At 46.8% G+C, this 21415-nt stretch overlaps 1 protein-coding gene across 1 annotated transcript in view; it reads left to right on the top strand.

Moving 5' to 3' along the window:
• The window catches only part of LOC142590571 (sodium-coupled monocarboxylate transporter 2-like), a 183409-nt gene extending 180986 nt beyond the window's left edge, over positions 1-2423 (top strand). Inside the window, exons 14-15 of the mRNA XM_075702856.1 lie at positions 2098-2195; positions 2267-2423. Coding sequence (XP_075558971.1) covers positions 2098-2195; positions 2267-2353 — 185 coding nt within the window. The 3' untranslated portion in view covers positions 2354-2423. The remainder of the gene's footprint in view (positions 1-2097; positions 2196-2266) is intronic.
• Positions 2424-21415: the final 18992 nt, after the last annotated feature.

The raw sequence follows: 21415 nt of genomic DNA, 5'->3' as shown, positions 1-21415 counted from the left end.
GTTTTTATGTGGGGATTCGTCCTTCGGCAGACATGACATCCCACACTATCACTGGCGTGGCATGTACACATATGTCCGCAAATACATTCGGTCTTGCTAATTGTGTCAACGACGGAAACCTTTTCCCCATTCGCGTGGTCTCCTGGAGCCTTTACGGTGTCCTGCACGCCCCTTCGATCGTGTCGGAATCAATCCTTATGGCCCCCATCTGTGTTCTGTCAACGGTAACAGATGTCTTATCGTCGCCGTCGTCCACCTAACGGTAAACGGAAACGGCTGCGCTTCCTTCGGCTGGTGCTCGTGACGTTAAGAACTTCATCTTACGTCATTTCGTCAGCATCATGGCGCAGCACGCGAAATACTCGGACAGAATGCGTGTGCTTTTATCCGATGCCCTTCCGGAGCTTCCTTGTTCATGCCGTACAGTTCACCGCACATCTGCAGCCTATTAACCGCAGGCCAACGGACTAACAGAGCGCTTTAACCGCACGCTGGGAGATATACTGTCCATGTACATTACTTCTGACTACTCTAACTGGAGTGTCGTTCTCCCCTGCATCAATTACGCGAATAATACCGCGACACAATCGGCAACCAGATTTTGCCCATTATTTATTTCGTATGGCTGCGAACAATGCAAGCACCACACTCGACACCATTTTGCCATATCGTCCGACGTCTCCGAATGCAGCCCAGTTTCTGAAATGGCTCAATATGCTTAAGAGTGTGAGCAGCTGGCGAGCTCTTTTACTTCGGACAACCATGCCCCTTAAGTAGATCGCCATGGCCGCAATCTGACTGAACAAGCTTTCGCCGTCAGCTCCCTTGTTTGGCTCCGCATACCGTTTCATTCCCCCGGCATGACTCGTAAGTTTGCCCCCAAGTACCGAGGCCCGTATCGCGTCGTCGAGCGCCTATCTACCATCGCCTATATTATTGAGCCGATTAACCCATCCTACGACAAGCGTCATCTTGGCCCCCAGGTGGTCCACGTGAGCCGCCTGAAGGCATATCATGACCCCCTCATTTTCACGTCGCCCTGAGTCGCCAAGATGGCTTTCCTTCGCCGCTCGTGTAATGTTGTGGGGATGAAGCAACGCACGCAGCAATGGGTTACTTTCTGTGCGGGAGGTGCTAGCGCAGATCGCGAGCTGTCTTTGCTGTGCCCGTCGTGCGGTCCGTCCGCCTGCTGCCTAACGTTATGAAACCCCTTTTCAGTTATCACTTATAAAATTACCAGTGCTATACATTTACATTATTATAACGATTAAATGTCTTAATTTTGTAAATTACGCATTCTTGTGGCGATACAAGACATTACACTTATCGCGCGACGGGTCTGGGTACCACCAATGAATTCTAACGTATTCATAACTGGAAGTAGTAGTCTCCAAAACCATTAGCTACAATATACAGAAAGCAGATATTCAGCAGCGCTTTGAGTGCACCTGGTGTGGCCGCTCACTTAGATCGTGTAGAAACAAGCTACAGATCAGGATTCCATAAGTAATGCGGTGGCACTATCACGTTCAATGGAGGCAAAATGAAATATCCACCGATGATTACGATATTCCCTGTTGCAAAATTTGAGCTCAGCTCTATACGTGAGTGAAGTATCCGTGTCAATATTTCGGATTATGGTTATGTAGGGACACGGTTTGAATAAGAAAGAACGGTGCGAGTACCGTAGTTAGCGCCGACAGTCCGTCTAGCGCGGCATAAAGGAAGCGACGTGTGGCGCGAATGCCTCGCTAATCGGCATATCACGAAAGACAGCCTCTAGGTGACGCCCCCCCCCCCCCCCGCTGCGCTCCGCGTTCGCTCTTTCATGTTTGCGCTGTGTCCGTTTGCTCAGTTACGACAATGACGTCAACGCTCAACGCAGGAGCGGGCGCCCATGAGGTGCGTTTTAAAACGCAGGCGTAGCGAAAAATTTCATAGTGAAGAATAACGTTCCGGGAACTGAACCGTGGGAAACACGGCGATAAACAAAAGCGCTTGTGCTTTTTGTCTGTATATGCCAACACGTTTAGAAACGAAGTATATATTATATATATATATATATTACAAACACATTTTTCTTCGTTTGCGCTACAGGCGAAATTCAGGAAAGAGAGGAGAAAAGGCTATGCAATGATGCCTTAGTGCGATTATGGGAGAAGATCAGGGGTTATGCGTCGAAAAAGGAACCTCACGTGAGTAAACAATATCCATGTCAGCATCCTTCCAGTCACCTGTACTAACGTCAGCGCTTTCTAATTTACAGACTACGAAGTGCAGCGACAAGGAACATTGCGTATCTAAACCAGAAGGCGAAAGCCTCGTCATGCGTGAACGGCCCGCTCACGTATAGAAATTGCCTCCAAGCTCGCCGAATTACACATCACTTGCTGTATAGAAAGTGAAATAAATCTTTGTTCACCAACGGGGATAGTTATTTGTATCGTCACCTACAAAGTGTCGTTTTGTTTACAGGCCGCCAAATCACTTTTCACAGCAAAAACACAATTTCCCTAAGACAGCTGCACTTCGGCCTCTAATCTTAAATTGAAGACTGGTTTTTCAAACAAGGTCATACGGACACGAAGATCAAAGGATGAGGTATACCTCAGATGACATTTTTTGTCATTATAACAGAAATGTAGTTCACAATTAGAAAGCTGAGTGAACGTATATCCCAGTTGAAAAACAACAGAAAATTTCAGTCTGTCGTACTTTCGGACATTCTGTTGGCTGACGTGTGTAGTCTGGCTGCCTGTAGCCTGACATTCTGTTGCTGTTGATCAATATCTCATTAAAAAGTCAACAGAGAGCTCTTTAGGATTATATAAAAGTGAGCAGTAAAAAATGAGAGGTTCTGAGCCGGTGATTTCAACATACGACCTAACGCTTCTGAACCATGTATCTCACCACGGTACCTGGCCTATTTTTTTCTTCGTTACATGGGAGCAGAATCTTCAGCAAACTAAGAAAAACGAAGCACTACAAAAATTTAAGGTTGTGGAAACGCACTCAAAAGTCAGCTCAGAACGTGCATGCGTCCAATAAAGGCGTCTAGTGCAGCACTGTTCCTTGTGCAGCGTACACACTGCGAACGTAGGCAACAGATTGCTGACAAAACGGCTGAGCGCTTCGTGGTGGCTCAGTGTGCCTGTGATACATTCCACTAAGCCATAAGTAATGTAGGCCAAATAACATGAACATTTCATAGTGTGGATCACTGGGATCCTTAAGCGGTAAGAAACGCATTGTGTGTGGTGTGCAGCACACTGGACGTAGTTAAACGTTTACATTTCGACCATGACGGCAGTCAGAATTTCTGTCTGCGCTGCTCTTTCAGATTTGTACTTTGAGAGTCAAAGTGCCCTTTCACTCCGCCACATCAACTGGCGCCAGTCTAGCAGAGCAAAAGTGTTGTTACCATTACAAGTGTTCCGTGACGGGACAGAATATCGATTTTACTTCACGGTATCCATATAAGTCAACAAATCAAGAAATAAACAATGGTTGCCGGGGACCCTGTAATGTTTTGTTGCAGCTTATTCCGACAGCTAACTCCCGGGCGCTTTAGACTTTCGCGAGCGCGTACAGTTTTGCGTTCAGTGCAAAAATACCTACGTAAACATTCGTGAATAAGTGCTCATTTCGACAGCACATCGGTTTCCCACGGCAACACGCACGCCAGAATAGGTAGCGCCTGAGTCTCGTTTTAACCAATCAAGTCACATTTTAATAGCAACTTTGTGGAACTATCGAAACCTTCGTTTCCACTTGGCCAATGCTTGTGTGAAATTTCTGGGAAAGTAACTAATGCTCTGGGAGTACTATGTCGAAAATTTTACACCCTAGGAAAGTGTTTGGAAGCGTCATTCAAATCAATGGATAACCAGACAGCTTTTTTATTGTAATCTCAAAGTGAAGCCACTGAGAAAGAACGCTAAAACCGGAACAGAGAGTTTTATTGATCTTAGGAATCGTTTATTGACTAAGATTAATCAAGCCAAATTTAACCTTTTAAGTAAGGGCTTTGAAAAGTTTAAGAAAAGCGACCCTCCCAAATTCTGGCGATTTCTTGACCAAACTAGAACAGGATTACCGAAAATAACGGTTGGTGACTGCACATTGACGGACCCTTGTACCGTAGATATACCCTTGATACCATAGATTACCCTTGATATGTTAATCACTACTTTCAAAGTTTATTTCCGGAGGTGCATGAAACTAAGCATAGCGCACCCACGTGTGATTGTCCACATGGAATATAGAAAAAACAGAGTCGCCTGCTGGTTACACGCAGTCGCCCAGTTTTTATCACCAGTCAGTGCTGTAAGCTGTTGGAGCATGTTATTGTAAGTTACCTGAAGAAATTCCTTGTTGAACACAGGATACTGCCCGTTTACGAGCGCGGTTGTAGAAAAGGTCGATCTATAGTCACTCAGTCGGCCTCCACAGTTGATAATTTTTTTAGTGTTCGTGACATCTCTGGCGAGGTGAATGTTTTGTTCTTGGATTTTTATAAGGCCCTTGACAAGATGCCTCATGGTAAATTATTGCTGAAGTTGCAATGCATTGGTCTACCGTCCAACATCGTAGGATGGATTGCTGCGTATCTTAAGGACAGAAAAAAATTTCTTCAAGTGCAAAATTATTCATCGAGCATGCTATGAGTTACTTCTGGAGTTCCGCAGAGAAGTATACTGCGACCATTGTTGTTCTTATTTATATAAATGATTTATTAGATATGTTACCAGATGGTGTTTCAATCAGGTTATTTGCTGATGAATGTGTTGTTTTTAAAAAGATCTTGTGCACGGACGACTATAACTGTCTACTGGCAGCTCTCCAGGCAATTGATGATTGCAGTGCAGAGTGGAGCATGGAGCTACACAGTAAAAAAAAAACTTGTATGCGTCACAAAAAAAAGTCACACCGTATTCACGTATCATCTTCGCACGAGTGCGCGTTGCGTAGTTGACAAGTATAAGTACTTGGGAGTTACCCTTACAAAAATTTATCATGGTCCACGCATATCACAGACATTCGTACTTCTGTTTTTCAAACGTTATGTTTTCTTAAAAGAAAGCTTAAAAAAGCCCCTGTGAATACAAAGCTTCTAGCATATAATGCATGTATGAGATCCAAGTTGGAATATTCGTCGGTGCTGTGGGACTGCTACAGAAAGAAGGACTCTGAAAAATGGGAACGCAGTCATAGAAAATCGATTAGATTTATATATGGTACATATGAAAGACTAGGTTGCCTTTCCTTGCTCATGCAAGCACAACTGATTCCAATTGCAAGGTTACAAATGTGCCAGAAAATAGGTCGATTTCGTTTCCTTCATAAGCTTGCTTCCGGAAAAATCCCCGTTAAACCATCCGAATTGCTTTCAGCAAGCAATTCGGATGGTTTAACGGGATTTTTACCAGGCGAACAAGGCATACAATAGAATACACATTTGCTCCGATTTTTCCAAAACAAATTTGTATAAGAACAGCTTTTTCCCTAAAACGGTGAAAGAATGGAATAAAGTACTACTAACCGTTTTGGAATCAAACGACTTCCCCACTGAACAGGAATGTATTTTTTCGCAAGCAAATGCGCTTTGAGTTGCAATGTGTTATCGATTTGTGAACTTCTTTTGCGTTAGAAGATTATAGTTGAAATGGTAGTCTCGATCTTCGTTTCTCATATTCTTTATTACCCATTTTTAAGCCTGTCGTACTGCTGCACTTTTTCTTTTCTGTTCTGGACTTGTGTCCTCTTTCTTGCTAACTTTACTAGGGTTGAATTAGAGGTAGATATATGATTTTATTGTTGTATAGTCTCTACACTTTTCGAACTTGTTGTTCTAATGCCCCTCCTGGTTTGGCCAATGAATTGGCCTGCAGTATGGTTAAGGAAAATAAAGAAATCATAAAATGTTGAGCCTACCTCAGGTGCCATATGCCACAGGAAGCCGATTGCGCTATCACTAGCAAACGCAGGCTTCCTGCTGCTCCATGTGCTCAATAGCACGTATAAGGCTGATTTTGACACGCGGTCACGCTCACTCTCGGGGAATTATCGCGCTAATATGGCTGCCCGACAGCCAATCTGCCGGGCTCCTGGCGGCAAAGCCGGCGTCGGTATCGGTGGCGTTGTCCGTTAACGAAATTTCCCGGATATATTTTGGTATATGTATACGGCACGCCTTGCTACATAACATGCGGTGTAAGGGGGTTATGTTGCCACAGGATTCTGTGACTAAGTTTTCTCATACCTTGTCTTACGTTCTTTGCAAAGTTATTACTCGGAATTTCGAGAACGATAGTCCCCAATCAAATGTCACGAAGAAAACACCGACGGCGCATGCCTTTTTTATTTTTCCATTAGGGGGCTTCATTGTGTTACGTTTACTGCTGCCACAATATTTCTAATTTATGGCCCTAAGTGGGCACACCCCGTAGGTTACTGCTATCATCATAATCATAACGAATATGTCTAAGCTATTTTCTAGACTCGCCTTGCTTCTTTGCGCCGTTTCTTTGCAAAAAAAAAAAAGAAGAAACACCAGCCACCAGAACGCTTTATGAAGGAGCAACATTGAACCTGAAGGCTTCTTTCTTTTTCAAAAGGTAGGAAGAGTTTCTTGGCTGGCATGGAATTTGAAAAAAAAAAACCTTGCCCAATTGATGATTGCGGGTCAGTCTTCTTAAGCAATAAACACAGTGTTCTTCTGACCGCTGAACGAATAAAAGCCGTCACATGCCTCCTAAAACAATAGGTTATAGTTTTATTCCAGCATTTCGCCCACTTATTCTTGATATGTGCGCCAGTACCACACGTGGGAAGGCACTTAAGTTAAGAAAATAAAGGTAACAATTGTGGTATGTATAAATAAAAAAATATAGACATCAATTACTGTTCTTAAATATATTTGTATAATTCTGTTTTTCTTGCCAACTTTACGAAGTGCTCCCATTTGTCGCGTTCACACCGAAACACTTTTGATTGCTCCAGAAGCTGCGCGATAATAAACGACAAAACTCGCGCCCTTACACTGAATGTCTCCTTGCGCCGACAGCGAACTTTCCGGTGTCTATGAGGCATTTTAAGAGGGATTTCAGGCTTTGCCAAGAGCGTGTCGGGTCGCCATAATAGCAGCCTAGCTGTCTGCTACAATTTCTAGTATTCCAAGCTGCAGGATCAGTCAGGTAAGAACTTCCCCCACATCACGAATGTCAAAATAAATAAATGTGTCAAGGGACCTCACTCAAAACATGGTTCTGCAAGTATGTTTGATTCAGTAAGTGCCATTGTAGCCTTATAACACTAAAACAGATATTAGAGAATAAAAGCATAGAATTGCAGCAGAAAAGGAAGCAATGAAAGTACAGAAAAAAGAAGCTTCGCTTTTGGGGAAGCATCACGTCTGATTGGGTGCAACGAAAAAATACTCCCCACCCGCCCCCTTCTCATCCTTGCGGACAGGCAAATGTACTCGCCAAGCCCTCTTTATTAGGGCGCATTGCTTTATAGAGACTTTCAATTTTTTAATATAGACTTGAGAATATGATAACGTTTTACCAGCTGGAAGATGCACAAAAAAATTTGGCTTCGTTTGTGCAAAAAAAAAGATATGCCAACTAAGCGTCGACGGTAAAGGAGACAAGGTTGGCGTATAAGGTAGTTACGTATATTTTTATTTTTAATGTTTATTATTCACTATTTCTGTATCTTATTCATATGGCATTTCAAGCGCAGTGACGTTGACCTTGTCTTCTTTAGCGTCGACACTAGGTTCAGCCTTTCATTCTTTCTTTAAAGAAGTGGTTGCAATATAGCCAGATGCGAGATAAGCCAAAGCCATATGGAGAAAGAAAATCGGTGCGGTTCGCGATGGCGTGAGGTATGAGGGAACATCTAGAATACTCCCTGCGCAAGTATAGATTAGGCCGTGCTTGACAGACGCCGCTAGTAGTAAAACATAGCGTGCACAAATTCGACGCGCGCGGCAAAAGCGTGGATACGCTGGCCAGATGTGTAGGTGCGCCGTCTAGCGGCAGTGAAGCATAGTCCACCACTTCGCTTCTTCATGGCGACAAACGCGGCGCTGTGGTCAGACGCCTGTCGCAACCACCACGCGTCGCCTGCTGCTGCCGCCGTAATACAGTGCAAATGCGGTGCATTTATGACTTTATTTAACTGCAAAGCGTAGACACAGCTACACCATAGGTTGGTACAGATTTCTGAATGGAGCGGATCTCTGTCACCAGCTGAGATGATGTACTTGTCCCTCTCTCAACTGATTGTTTCTTCCCGCTTTGGGCGTGAAAAGCTATAGAGCTCGTAACGCTGCTTCGTTCAGTAAACACGCTAGAAATTGAGCCTACGAAGAGCACCACAAATTCTGGATGGACAAAACAAAACAAAAACCGTGCGTCAGTTTAGTCCATCATTGAAAAACGTTCGCATGCAGCACCTAGATACTGAGTTGTAAAACAAATGTTATTATAGCATGAAATGTGTAATCAGACGGACATGGTCTGAAGCTATGAAAAATACAATCAAGTAAATATTAATATTGGCACAGCTAAAACCCCTGGTTTTATTTCTTCGCCCTCATAAATGCTATTACAAATGAGATGTATGATAATTTAAATGTAAAGCTCTACACGTTTGCAATATCAATTACTAAAATTTTTCTGTAAGTAGAAATTATCTTGCTTTTCTAAAAAATATAGTCATTACCTTGTTCGATCATCTATGATTAACTATATAATCCATGGGAAGAGTAGCAGCTTTTGCATGCAAAATAATAGCTTGGACTCTTGACGATCCTATACGTATATTTGAATCCACACGGGTAATCCTTAGCTCGCGAGCCTAAACCGGCAACGCCACTTAAGTTTTTAGACCAAACTACAGCCTTAAAACGAAACACGGTACTGCATCACAGCGCTAACAATAGTTATAGCGTAGCCTAAGGTGCTCTGTCCTTTCTGGAGTACGCTTTGGAGCCACGATTTTCCTCGTCAAAATGAAGTGCAGGCGAGAAATGCATTTAGCTTGATGCTGCCGTTCGTAAGTTCAAATTTGGGGTGCTCGCAAGCGACCTGTTCAGAAGGCTTGAGCCGGAAAAGGGAAGACGAATCTTTCAGCTGCACTGGACTAATCATATTATCTTTAAAAGCGGCCGCTGTACCTGAAGCTGAATTTTGTTCTGGTATGTGCCTGTTGACATTTGTCGTCGTACTGCCAAACTGTAATCAAACTTCACCCACAGAATCGTTTTCTCGACCGCCTTTCGACAGGTTCACTTCCCCACTTGTGTACGAGTACTCATCCTTCCTTTCTTCAACACGCATAGTTTTCAATCACATCGTTTTGCTTGAAGCGTGTGTGAAAGCGGGCCTCACTCTCTCTTGAGGATTATTTTAGCGACCGGCATCCCGTCGAAGTCTTGCTTGTTCTTTCTTTTCCGGGAGTTTCCTTCAGAGGAGGGTCGGTTTGACACCGAAGGACTAGTTGACGGAGCTTGTGGTTTGTACGAGGCATTTCTTCTGCCCGTCCTAGTTTTTGCGCGCTGTTTTATTTGATGATGTGGCATTAGCAACTCGCCCAAGTCGCAGTTTTATTTAAGTAACAGTGTGACTCATTACCCGCAGATGCACCCTCGTAATAAGCACAATATGCTCAATGAATTGCTGCTGCTTTAAGTTGTGCTCGAACACGACTAATCGGGTTGAAACATTTTCTCAGCAGGTTGAAGTGCAATGTCACGTTTCTACGAAAGTTGTGGATCTCTAAGCGTAAAATCAGTGATCTTTTAGCCCGTGGCTTGCACGTTTGTAGCCGATCTTGTGATTTGACGCGAAGTGTATGGTGCACTTCCGGCTAGTTTATTTTTCTGCAGGAACACTTTGACTCTATCTCAAACCATGAAAAGTATCGTATTTGGGAACATCAGACACAGCATCCACTTCGCTCTTTAAGCTTCTTAATTAAATTTCTTAATTAATTAAACTTCAAAAATAAACTTCTTAATTTAATTTATGTTCTTACATTAAATAACACGGAGAACTATCGTGACCGCGGGCGCAGCGCACCGTGCCTTTAACGTGTTAAGAGACAATATAAATGACGTTTTTAAAGATTATTCATTGCAGCAAGAAACATTAGGGGCCAAATGCACGAAGCTTTTCGTTATGTTGCGACTTCGGCGTGGAGAAAGAGAGACAGGCTCTTTTCGCAGACGAAGAGAAAACAAAAAGCTTTATACAATATTTACAGATAGTGCTTAATTGCGCACATGTACATGTAAGAGTGCATCAGATGGACTGGGTGGCTGGAAGCGACTCTCTCTTCACAATGCGCGGGTTTTCCCTTAAGTCCGCTTTGGAGACTCCTCGCCGGCAGGATCCAGTCGGAGCTGGTGCTGACATCAATCGCGTCGATTCTTTATTCGTCGCGGAGATGGCTGGGTGCTTCTTAAAGTCCCCCTGGTTGAATACATGATCCGTCATGGAGAAGTGGAAGCTCCTGTCGCCTCGATGATGTGCACATAGTATGGCCCAACAGCACTCCCGCCGCCAGATAATACATCCAGAAGTCGAGCTGTTCGACGCGGCTCTGACGTATGCGATGTGCTGATTGAGTGACGTCCTTGGTAAGGTTAAGGAAATGGCTTTGCCGCCCTTTCACCCGCTGGTCTTTCCTTTGCCTGGATCTGAGAAAGCTCACAGAATGACCGAGAATCATCGCCAACCACTTCGGTGAAAGTGAGCACCCTCCCAATGCTCTCCACAACGCAATACCAAACTCCATGAAAACAAACATTCTAACCCCCTCTGTGCTCTCAACAGCACCATTACGGTTATTGTAATGAAGTTCTGTGTTTGACGGAAGCCCGTCTGGTCGGGATGAAACGTGGTTAAAAGGTAAACAAAAACCCGGGCCACTTCCGAAATAGCATATATCCCGTCCACAAGTGAAGCTGTGAGCCGTATTCTGCGTTCATACAATGTTCAAGTGGCACACATTCCAAACCAGAAACTACGGCAATCACTCGCCAATGTTAAGGACAAATTACGAAAAGAGTAATTACCAGGTGTTGTGTACGTTGTCCCATGCGCGGAATGCGACTATGTGAACATTGGCGAAACTAGTGACTTTGAAAGGTGTCTTAAACAGGACAATTATGACGTCAAAAAAGAAAATGTGAAATCCAGTGCTTTGGTTGAGCGTGCCACTTCAAGTGGCCACGCAATCGACTAAGTGAAGGCACATGTCCTCGCCAGGGAAAAAGGGCTATCTCGACGCCTTTATCTTGAGTCCCTCATGATTCAGACTACGCCACACACTCTGAACAGGAGCGATGGCAATATGCCGTCAGCGTATGCGCGCTGCCTGCGTCACGTGTTCAAGACTATTTAAGCGAGCTGCTCGAGCACCTTTGTTTATTTTACCTGTGAACAAGGCACCCGTGTGGGAGCCCAAACGTCTTCTTTTCTTTTAAATCTGTGCCCCGGGTTTTTGTTTACCTTTTAACCACGGTTATTGTACTAAACACGAAACACGCACCCGATAAAGAGTTCGGGATACAGACCTATACAAATAGTGCTCTCAAAGAAGACGCATTCAAAGAGAATGAACAGCTAAAGAATATATTGCAAAACAATTCCTAACAGTCATTCGGGCAGCCAACACACAGCTGAGGCGATTGAAGAAAGATTATATTTTGCACTGTCTCGCTCAGAGTGAAATTCTGTCCCTTGTCGTTGGATTTACAAATTCCTTGACATGCGCTGCATGACCGTACAACTTTTTCAACCTCTTTCCTGCATCCTGGCCACCAGAAATATTGCGTTAGCATAGCCTTTGTCTTCTCGATACCTAGGTGACCTCCCCCCCCCTCCCAGTCATTCCCGTGCGCTAACAATAAAAGCTGTTCTCCTCTCTCCACCTTGCGGGTTTCCGCGGAACTACTACGTGAAACTCTTGCCTTTGCTTCGTGTTGTCGACAAATTCGACTTCGCCCTGCCATCTACTAGCCGCCTGGTTAGCTCAGATGGTAGAGCGGCTGCCCCGGAAAGGCGTTGGTCCCGGGTTCGAGTCCAGGACCAGGACGAATTTTTCTTCAACTATGAGGCTTTTCTTTCGAGGAACCCGTATGGGTTTCCTTTGTAGCAATTGCTACGAACGGGTGGATGTCTGATTTTCCCTTTATTCAATAAAAGCTATGGTCGGTACGTTTCTGGCACGAGTAGTTGGTTGTATGTCCGACCCTTGGAATCCTGATATTGCCGGTATTTGAGACCTGACCTAGTGTAGAACGAGAGGTTCTTTCGGGCCACTCCTTCGTTCACATTAGCCTGCAGCACAGTTAGCGAAGGGTCACCTTTCTGTGCTGCAATACGCGCCTCGCGTTCAACCGTACTAAGCTGCTCCCCGCAAAAGGATGCGGGACTAAGGAGTGAACCTTCCATTTCAGCCCTAGGCGCCTCGTTTTCCCGAGTCTCGAAAGACTCCTCGCCCTATGTCACCTGATTTCGTAATTGTTCCATCACAAGTGTGAGTCCTCTGCTTTTCATGAGCCGTATCTCCCGGCGAAGACTGCCGTTGTGAGGACTTTATATTGTCAGTTTCCTCGCTTGAAAATGAGCTTTCATGTTTCTTTGAGAGGGCGCGTGCCCGCGATCACGTTAATGCCATGCAAGCAAGACTGGTAGAGATCGACCGGCCCTCCTTTTATAAAAGGGGCTCCGATTTGTTCGAAAAATGAAAAGCGTTCGGGTAAACTTGGGCACACGGCTGCCTCAATTTGCAACCTTCCTAAAGCGCCTTTGAGGATTACCCTGGCAACTGGCAAGCACGCACTGTGCTCTCCTGCGACTTGTCTGATCCAGGCGCATTCCGCTGTATAGTTCCCGGGAGAAGCTCAGGACGGATGAGTAACATCCATAGTGGTGGCGGAATCGCGGAGTGCCCTGCACATTTTCCCATTTACCAAGACATCCTGCATATATGGCTCGAGCAGCCTCAGATTTTCGTCTGACTAGCTAATGCTGGCGAACGCGATTTGCTCCTAGCAATATGAGGAAATAAGGCCTTCCTTGTTGCAACGGAAGCAGATCATTGGTATCCGGGCCTCGAAGGCACGGTCTACGTCTGCCTTAGCTTCCGCGGCCCCAGCCGACGGGGCTGTCTCTGCTAGCTCTTCCCTCGCCACCTCAGCCTTAGCCGATACTCCTTTGCTGCACTCGTCGCTCATGGATGATTTCTTATTCGCTCAAATTGGGTTACGAGGGGAATGCCGCTTTACAAAATAGCCTATTTTTTCTAGCCTATCTTCCTGAATCGATTTTTATTGGAAGTTTCGGCGCGTTTGATACTCCTCCGCGAGCTGCTCTGCCTTCACTAGGTCTACCTCTGGGAGCCTGTAATGCAGCCAAAGTCTAAGTTCTTCTGGAAGAACTCGGTAAAACTGCTCCAGTGATATGCATTCAGGCACCTTGTCATGGTTACCATACACTTCGGGACTTTTGAGCCACTCTTTTAAGTTAGACTTTAACTCATACGCGAACTTAGTGTGCGACTCGCTGCCCCTTTTTTCCTGTCTAAACCGCTGTCGAAGTGCCTCGGCAGACAGATGGTATTTGCGAAGAAGCGCAGCTTTTACCTTTCCACAGTTCTCATAGTCTTCTTTAGGCAAGAGTACGAGAACTTCCGTACCTTCTCCTGGGACAACTGAAAGAAGTTTTCGAGACCAAAGGATTTCGTCCAGCTCTATCTTTTCACAGGTGCGTTCGAAATTACCGAGAAAAAGTGCGATATCAACGCATATCCTGTACGGTAGCATCAGGTCCTGTATTCTCAGTTTACGTGTATCGTCTTCACCGGAAAGGGGCCTTGAACGCGCCGAGCTGATGCGAATTTGCTCTATTTCCTATTTTCTCAGTTTAAGAGAAGGATCCCGCTCTTCGAGCCTTTTTCTCTCCTCTGCCTCCTCGCACCTTTTCTGCTCCTCCTCGCGCATTTTTTCTCGCTTCTCCTCTCAAGAATTTCTCCCCAAACCTCTTCGACTTCCTCTTCACTTACCCCTTGTGCCCTCATAATCTCCAGAATGACTTTATTTCGCCTTGCCGCGGCAACCGAAATGCTCATCTCCTGACAGATATCAAGAAGGTCCTCTATCCTGAGCTTCTCCATCGCGATTTGACGACTCGCCGCCGGTTTCGCCTCTAATTTACCTTTGCTTCCAAACCCGGAAATCTATGCAAGGCTTGAAGCGAACTACTACAAAACCACTACAACACTCTCAGAATACTTGATCAATTGACCTTAAAATTGTCTTGTGCGACAGGTCTGGCGATGCGGAAGGCAAACGTCGGGAACTCACCCCTCCAAAGTACCTGACACCAGTGGTCCTGCTGGCTGGCATTGAACGGTGTAGAAGGTGCTATCTGGCTTCGAATCCCGCAACTTGCCATCCACTGTTGTGACTTTGAGGTGGAGGACGAAAGACGGACTCTTTCCGCAGGCGAAGAAGAAACAAAAAAACTTTATACAAGATTTACAGATACTGGATGATAGCGCACACGTAGCTGTACGAGCGGGACAGACCGACTGGGCGGCTGGAAGTGACTCTCTCTCTTCACAATGCGCCGGTTCTCCCCTCGTGACTCCTCGTTGGCAGGAACCCGTCTGGGCTTGGCTGACGTCACTCGCGCCGATTCTTCATTCGTCGCGGAGATGGCTGGGCGCTTCTTGAAATCCCCCTCGTTGAATTCTTGATTCGTCGAGGAGAAGTGGGAGCTCCCGTCACCTCGATGACATGTACGTAGTATGGCACAATAATTCATAGTGCTGTTTTTCACTGGCTTATCGCCCTCACTAATAATATGTCCTACACCATTGCTGGCTGGCATGAGTGCTTTTAGCGTAAGAACTTTTTATGAGTAGGGGCACAGATTTTTATGCAGTCTTTCAACATAATTTAACCTTTTTTTCTGGTTGTGTTGTGAAAACCAATGATTTTAAATGTAACAGGCGCGCAATATCATCAGAATGAGTAGCGGACGACAGACGCTTCGCGACGGCCCTCAGACCGCAGTGCAACTCCTGCTGTCATGATGCGGTTTAGCAGTGAACTACGCCAGCTGGCACGCCTAGCCTCAGAGTAAAGAACCAGCTTTATGAAAGCCAAACTGCACTTTCCACAGTGGTGTAAAAAGAAGCAGCGGAAGCACATGGGACATGCGTAGATGTACGAAGTAGAACTTAAGCTGTTTAGAGCAATATACAATGTGGCCGCTGTTCACAGGTACGCTAGTACGCACCGTGCTTATCCTGCTGGCTATACGACATGATTCATTGCCTTAGCTGCCGCGTAGCTGGTGCCTTCTGATTGTCTGGAGACCAAAGAGGCTCCACTGAAGCGTACACAAACAAGCCACGAGTGCGACTTAATTGGCAGTTGAAGCAGTACGCCTTCTCCTACAAGAGCAGAAACAAAATTAATATGTCAAGATACCCTGGAATCATTACTGCGTGCTCGTAAACGGCCAACCTTTGTCGTCGTACATGGCGGTCTTGTAACAAGTAGATTGGTCAGAGTTTCCCACCTGTTTGCAGTGACAGTCGCCATTGAAGATGAGCACCTTGCATTGGATGCCATTGGGCGATGCAGGCAATTGCTGCCGCAGCCAACACAACCACATGGGCTACCCGGTTGTTTAGCGTTAACTCGCTTCCAGCCTGTACGTTTCTTTGTAGGTGGTAGGCGGTGCTCAGTGGCACAAGAGCAGAGCAGGTCGTCCACAACTCCAGACAAGAACGAGCGACCGTGGTCGGTAAGTAACTGTTGAGGTGCACCGTACTGGAGAAAGAAGCTGTGAAGGAGAAAATCGGCGCTGTCTGTTGCGCAACTTGTCGGCAACACCTTTGTTATAGCGTAGCGTGTCGCGTAATCAGCAGCGATGGCGATCAACTTATTACCCCTAGTCTTCGTCGAAAAAAGGCCACGCAGGTGAAGGCCTACACGAAGGAACGGTTCAGAGGTAACTTCAAGTGGATGGAGTCGTCCGACAGGCGGCAGCGGAGGCTTCTTCCGGCGCTGACACAATTCGTAAGTTGCTACGTAACGACGCACAGAGCGGTAGAGGCCCGGCCAGAAGAAACGCCGCAGTACGCGGTCGTATGTACGGTGTCCCGCCGTCGGTGCATCGTGAAGTTGTCCTAGAATGACGGATCACAGATGACGAGGAAGCACAAGGAGCAACTTCGGGCCGTCAGGGTTGATACTGCGGTGGTAGAGGATGCAGTCATGCAGCACGAACATGCGGCACATGCCGTCGGTGCTACCAAATTGCCCTCCGGCGTTGATGGATTGTAAGGATGTGTCACGTTGTTGGGCAGCGCGCATGACGGTCATGTCATTCAAAACCATAACGCAGGTCACAGGATCATGCGCAACAGGATCGGGTGCTCCACGGGGTGACGCGGGAGGCACTCACCCTCCTTGCGCAGACGTCCACACATGTAGTTGGGAACAAATGAGAATTCCTGGAGCCACAAAGCCCAGCGACCAAGCCGTCCTGTGGGGTCCCAGGAGGAAGACAGCCAGCAGAAGGCGTGGTGGTCAGTAACGACCGGAAACGTGCGGCCGTACAAATATGACCATGCAAACGCCAAGCACTCCCGCTCGGTGATGAAGTAATTTCTCTCGGCAGATTACAGCGGGCGGCTGGCGTAAGCTATCACGCGCTAGGTACCATTTGGCTGTTGGGCGAGGGCAGCGCCGATGCCGTGGCCGGTTGCGTCAGTGTGGAGTTCGGTCACTGCAGATGGATCAAAGTGGGCAGTATGGGAGGGGTGGTCAGGAACCCAATAAGAGCGGCGAACGCGTGAGCCTGCTCCGGGCCCCATGAAAATGGCGTGTTTTGACGAAACAGCGAAAGTAGGAACACAGGCCGACGAAGCAGCGCACGTCAGAAAGAGAACGTGGAGCAGGGAAACTGAGTACGGCGCGAACATATTCCTGATCTGGTTGGAGACAGGATATGTCAACGAGGTGTCCCAACAATGTAATCTGACGGCGCCCAAATTGATACTTCGCGGAGTTCCATTGAAGGCCGGCTTTTCGGATGACCGCAACATTTGCAGTGAGTCGGGTAACGGGGCTGCCGAACGTGAGAGAAAATACAATGACGTCGTCAATGTAACAAAGACAGGTGGTCCATTTGTAGCCTCGCAGAAGAGAGTCCATCATACGTTCAAATTTCGCAGGAGCATTGCATAGGCCAAAGGAAATGACTTTAAACTTATATAAGCCATCAGGCGGAATGAACGCAGTCTTCTCGCTGTCCGTTTCATCAACTGAAATCAGCCAGTAGCCGGATAGAAGATCGGTGGACGAAAAGTATTTAGCTCTGTGCTAGCAGTCCAAGGCGCCATTGATGCGTGGCAGTGGGTAGACGTGTTTGCGCGTAATCTTGTTTAAGTGGCGATAATTGACACAAAAACGCGAAGTACCATCTTTCTTTCACAAGTACACGACGCCCAAGGGCTGGTTGATGGCTCGATGACCCCTTTGCGGAGCATTTTGTCCCCCTCTGATTGGATGACTCGACGTTAAACATGCGATACCCGATAGGGACGCCAACGAATAGCATTTGTGTCTCCAGCGTTTATAGGATGGTGAACGACGGATGTTTAACCTATAGTCCCGTCGCCGAAATCAAAGATGTCACAGTAGGATTCAGCAGGTGAAGTGTGTCCGTGGCCTGTGCAGAGTTAAGGTCAGGTGCAATCATTTTCACGAAGTAATCCATTAAGAAACCCGAGCTGTGATCTGCAATGGGCGCTAATAGGCACATCTCAGCATTCAGACTCTCAATGTCAAATTCGGAACCACTAGAAACACTCACCAAGAACATGCCGACGGGAATTATTTCAGGGCACAGGCTGAAATTCAGAAGCGGTAGAACGGCGTTGTTGTTAGTAACCATGACCAACGAATGCGGAACAGCAACGTTCCGGTTCAAAAGCACGTTAATGATAGGGCGAAGCACATATTCACCGTCTGAAACATGTGGCTGGGCGGTCAAAGTGACGTAAGTAACTGCCTCACGTGACAGACGCACATCGTGAAGCGAGCACAAGTGCGGTGGAGCATCGGGGAGATGAGGCAGTTCCAACTGAAGAACCGGTAGCGCAGTCGATGTGAGCAGAATCAGCGGATAAATAGTGAAATTCAAGGACAACGTGAGGGCAGTAGTCAATCACAGCAAAGAGAAGTAGGGCGGCCGGCTATTATTAAACGCGCCGTACACATTACAAGAGCAACCAGCATGGTACCGTCGGCCACACGAATCACTCGAGCAGCTGCTGAGGTAAGCACCTTCTTTAGGCGTCTCAGTAAGCTAGCACTCATCACAGACACGTGGGCTCCAGTGTCGACGAGTGCTTGGACAGGTATGCCGTCTATTTAACGTCTGTTACACTTCTACTTGTGGTCACAGGCAGATGATTTACTGCGGTAGTAGGAATTGCAGAACCACCTCCCAGGGCTGCATTTCTTAGTTCTCCGAAAGGGTGCCGCCAAACGCCACAGCGGAGGAATGGCGACGTGGCTGCGGCGAACGGGACGATGGGAGACGTGTTTGCGGTGAACGAGACTGGTGTCCACGTGGGATGGTGACCGGCTGTACCACGTGTTCCTAGCAGAGTTGTCAGCGCTGTTCGACTCGTCGGTGGGCGAAAATTGCGGGCATTTGCATCAAAGTGGATCATGTTCGTCGGCGTGCGAGGTGTTGAGGGCCACGAGTTACGACAGTATCAGGCGACATGATCAATGCGGCGTCCGGTGAAACATATAGGCTGGTCGTTCGCAGCTCTGCACTCAGTCGGGTTGCGATAATGCGGAGAGAATCGTCGAGGTGGAGCGAAAACAGTTCGTTAGCTCTGGGATTGGCGAGAGCACAGACCGAAAAAGTGGTAGCATCAGGGCTACGCGAACATAAAGCTGCGGGCGCCATCGCATCCAGTTCTCGTCGAACGATTCACAACACGTCCTGTGATGGAGACGCATGCTGCTGTGCGGATTGATCTTCAGACGCCGACGTTGTGGCAGTATTGGGAAGTCTGGCGAATGGTTGCAACACGTGTCGGCTTTTTGCCTGCTCGAATTGTCGGCACTCTTTAATGATGGCATCAACTGTAGAAGAGCTTTTGCACATGAGCAGATTAAAGGCGTCGTCAGCAATGCCCTGAAGTCCGTGCCCAACCTTTTCAGCTTCTGTTATGTCGCGATCGGTTTTACGACAAAATGACAGCACGTCCTGGATGTACAAGACATAGTACTCCGAGGGTGATTGGGCGCGAGAGGCCACTTCCTGCTTTGCGGCAATCTTACAGCCAGCTGGTTTGCCAAACAACTCTAACTTGTGTTTGCATTGGCTCCAGCTGGTGAGTTTCTCTTCGTGGTTTCCGTACCACACCTTTGCCATGCCCCATAGGTAGAACAACAGATTGACTAGCATAAGCATAGGGTCCCATCTGTTGATTCTACTAACGCGTTCGTACATAGGCACCCACTCTTCAACATCGGCGCCATCGGTCCCGCAGAAAGTTGTAGGATCCTTGGGTTGCACAACTGAAGACGACGGCGACGTAGGTGGCGACGGTGACGTTGGAGGCGTCAACGACGTTGATCACAGTCATTCACGGTGCGGACAGTGATGCGAAGTCCACTGCGGAGCTCTGTTTCCAGCCGTGGTACCCAGCACCTCCACCAATATGTTACGGGGAAGTTAGGAGTATATGAAGACTGTATTTGCAATATATATACAGGATGAGTCAGCGCAGACAAGATGGCTGACCGCCAACAATCCTCAGCAACCAGCGTGTCGGGATCTCCTTCTTCCTGTCTTCGTTCATTCTTGCGTAACAACATCATGTAATTCTTGTCTGATGTCAATTCATGGGCTTCTATGATAAGGAAATGGACAACTCCTTTTTTGCCATATAATAATAATAATGTAATGATTTGGCAGCAGCAGCAGCTAGACGTGAACTCGTCTCTAACGAACGCCGCTTCCATTTTTTCAGCTATCTGCTGCTGTTTCGGCGCCTGTCGTCCTGGCTTTCCTGGCGCTTGTCAAGATTCTTAATCATCGGGCCTCCGTCACCAGCCAGTATTCTGCTGCTCTGCGCATGCCCAGACGCATCTACACCAGGCGTGCAATTGACTGACCTACGACGTCACCGGTTACTCGGCGCCACCTTGGGCCATAAAAGCGGCGGCCTCACAGTGAAACGAGTCATTTGGCAGCAACAGCAGCTAGACGTGAACTCGTCTCTCACGAACGCCTCTTCTATTTTTTCAGGTTGGTGTTACAACCCTATTCCGTAAACCCGAGCTCTATTTTGTGAAGAGCGCTCTCGCTGCTGCTGTTGCCATTTTGCATTTGTTAGTCTATCTATTCGTAATATCCGTGTTATTCTGCTATTTTTGCGTATGCTCGTGACATCATAACATCGTTGCAAGATACTATATGCACTAAATGTAACGGGAACTTCAATACTGAGGAACGCTCAATGTCTTGTTGCGAATGTCTCGGGGCCTGTCACTTAGGCCCTTGTTCAGGGATTTCCGAATCCACGTTCAAGTCAAGTCAAAGGGCAAAAAAAAAACATGTGGAAATGTCAGGATTGCCGTAAACATTGCAAAACTGGCGGCCCAAGTCAGAAAGAGAGCGATGATTCTACCATTGCCACCGTGCTACTTGACATGAACCAAAAACTTGATGAACTGCTTCCTCTGAAGAAAGTGGTTCAAGACATGGAAGAATCTTCAGGCGGTGTTGCTATTTTTATTCATAAAAGCATTTCCTGTCAGCGCTTACAGCTACGAACGCCTCCTAAAGCGGTGGCGGTTCGAGTTGTTCTCCTAAACAAGCTCGTTACCATTTGTTCCATTTACGTACCCCCACATTACAATTTAAACAAACATGAATTTCAGTCCTTTATAGACGAATTGCCTGAACCTTACGTTGTTCTTGGCGACTTCAATGCACGCAGTTGCCTGTGGGGCGACTCTCGTATAGATGCGCGAGGTCGTCTTGTTGAACAGTTCCTTTTTTCTTCTGGTGCGTGCCTTCTGAATAAGAAGAAACCCCCTTATTACTGTCTTGCAAACAATACCTTTTCTTCAATTGATCTGAGGATAGCTTCCCCGTCCATACTGCCTGAACTCGAATGGCAAGTTACGAACAATCCTTACGGAAGCGACCACTTCCCTATACTATTAGGAACCCTTAAAGAAATCGAATATCCTCCACAGGCTCCTAGGTGGAAGATTGACACAGCAGACTGGGAGAAATTTCGAAACTTAACTAGTATATCATGGGATGACATGTCCTCGTTAGAA

Source organism: Dermacentor variabilis, chromosome 8, assembly GCF_050947875.1.
Source record: "Dermacentor variabilis isolate Ectoservices chromosome 8, ASM5094787v1, whole genome shotgun sequence".
NCBI classification, from domain to species: Eukaryota; Metazoa; Arthropoda; class Arachnida; order Ixodida; family Ixodidae; genus Dermacentor; species Dermacentor variabilis.
This window is presented reverse-complemented; position numbering and strand designations above follow the sequence as displayed.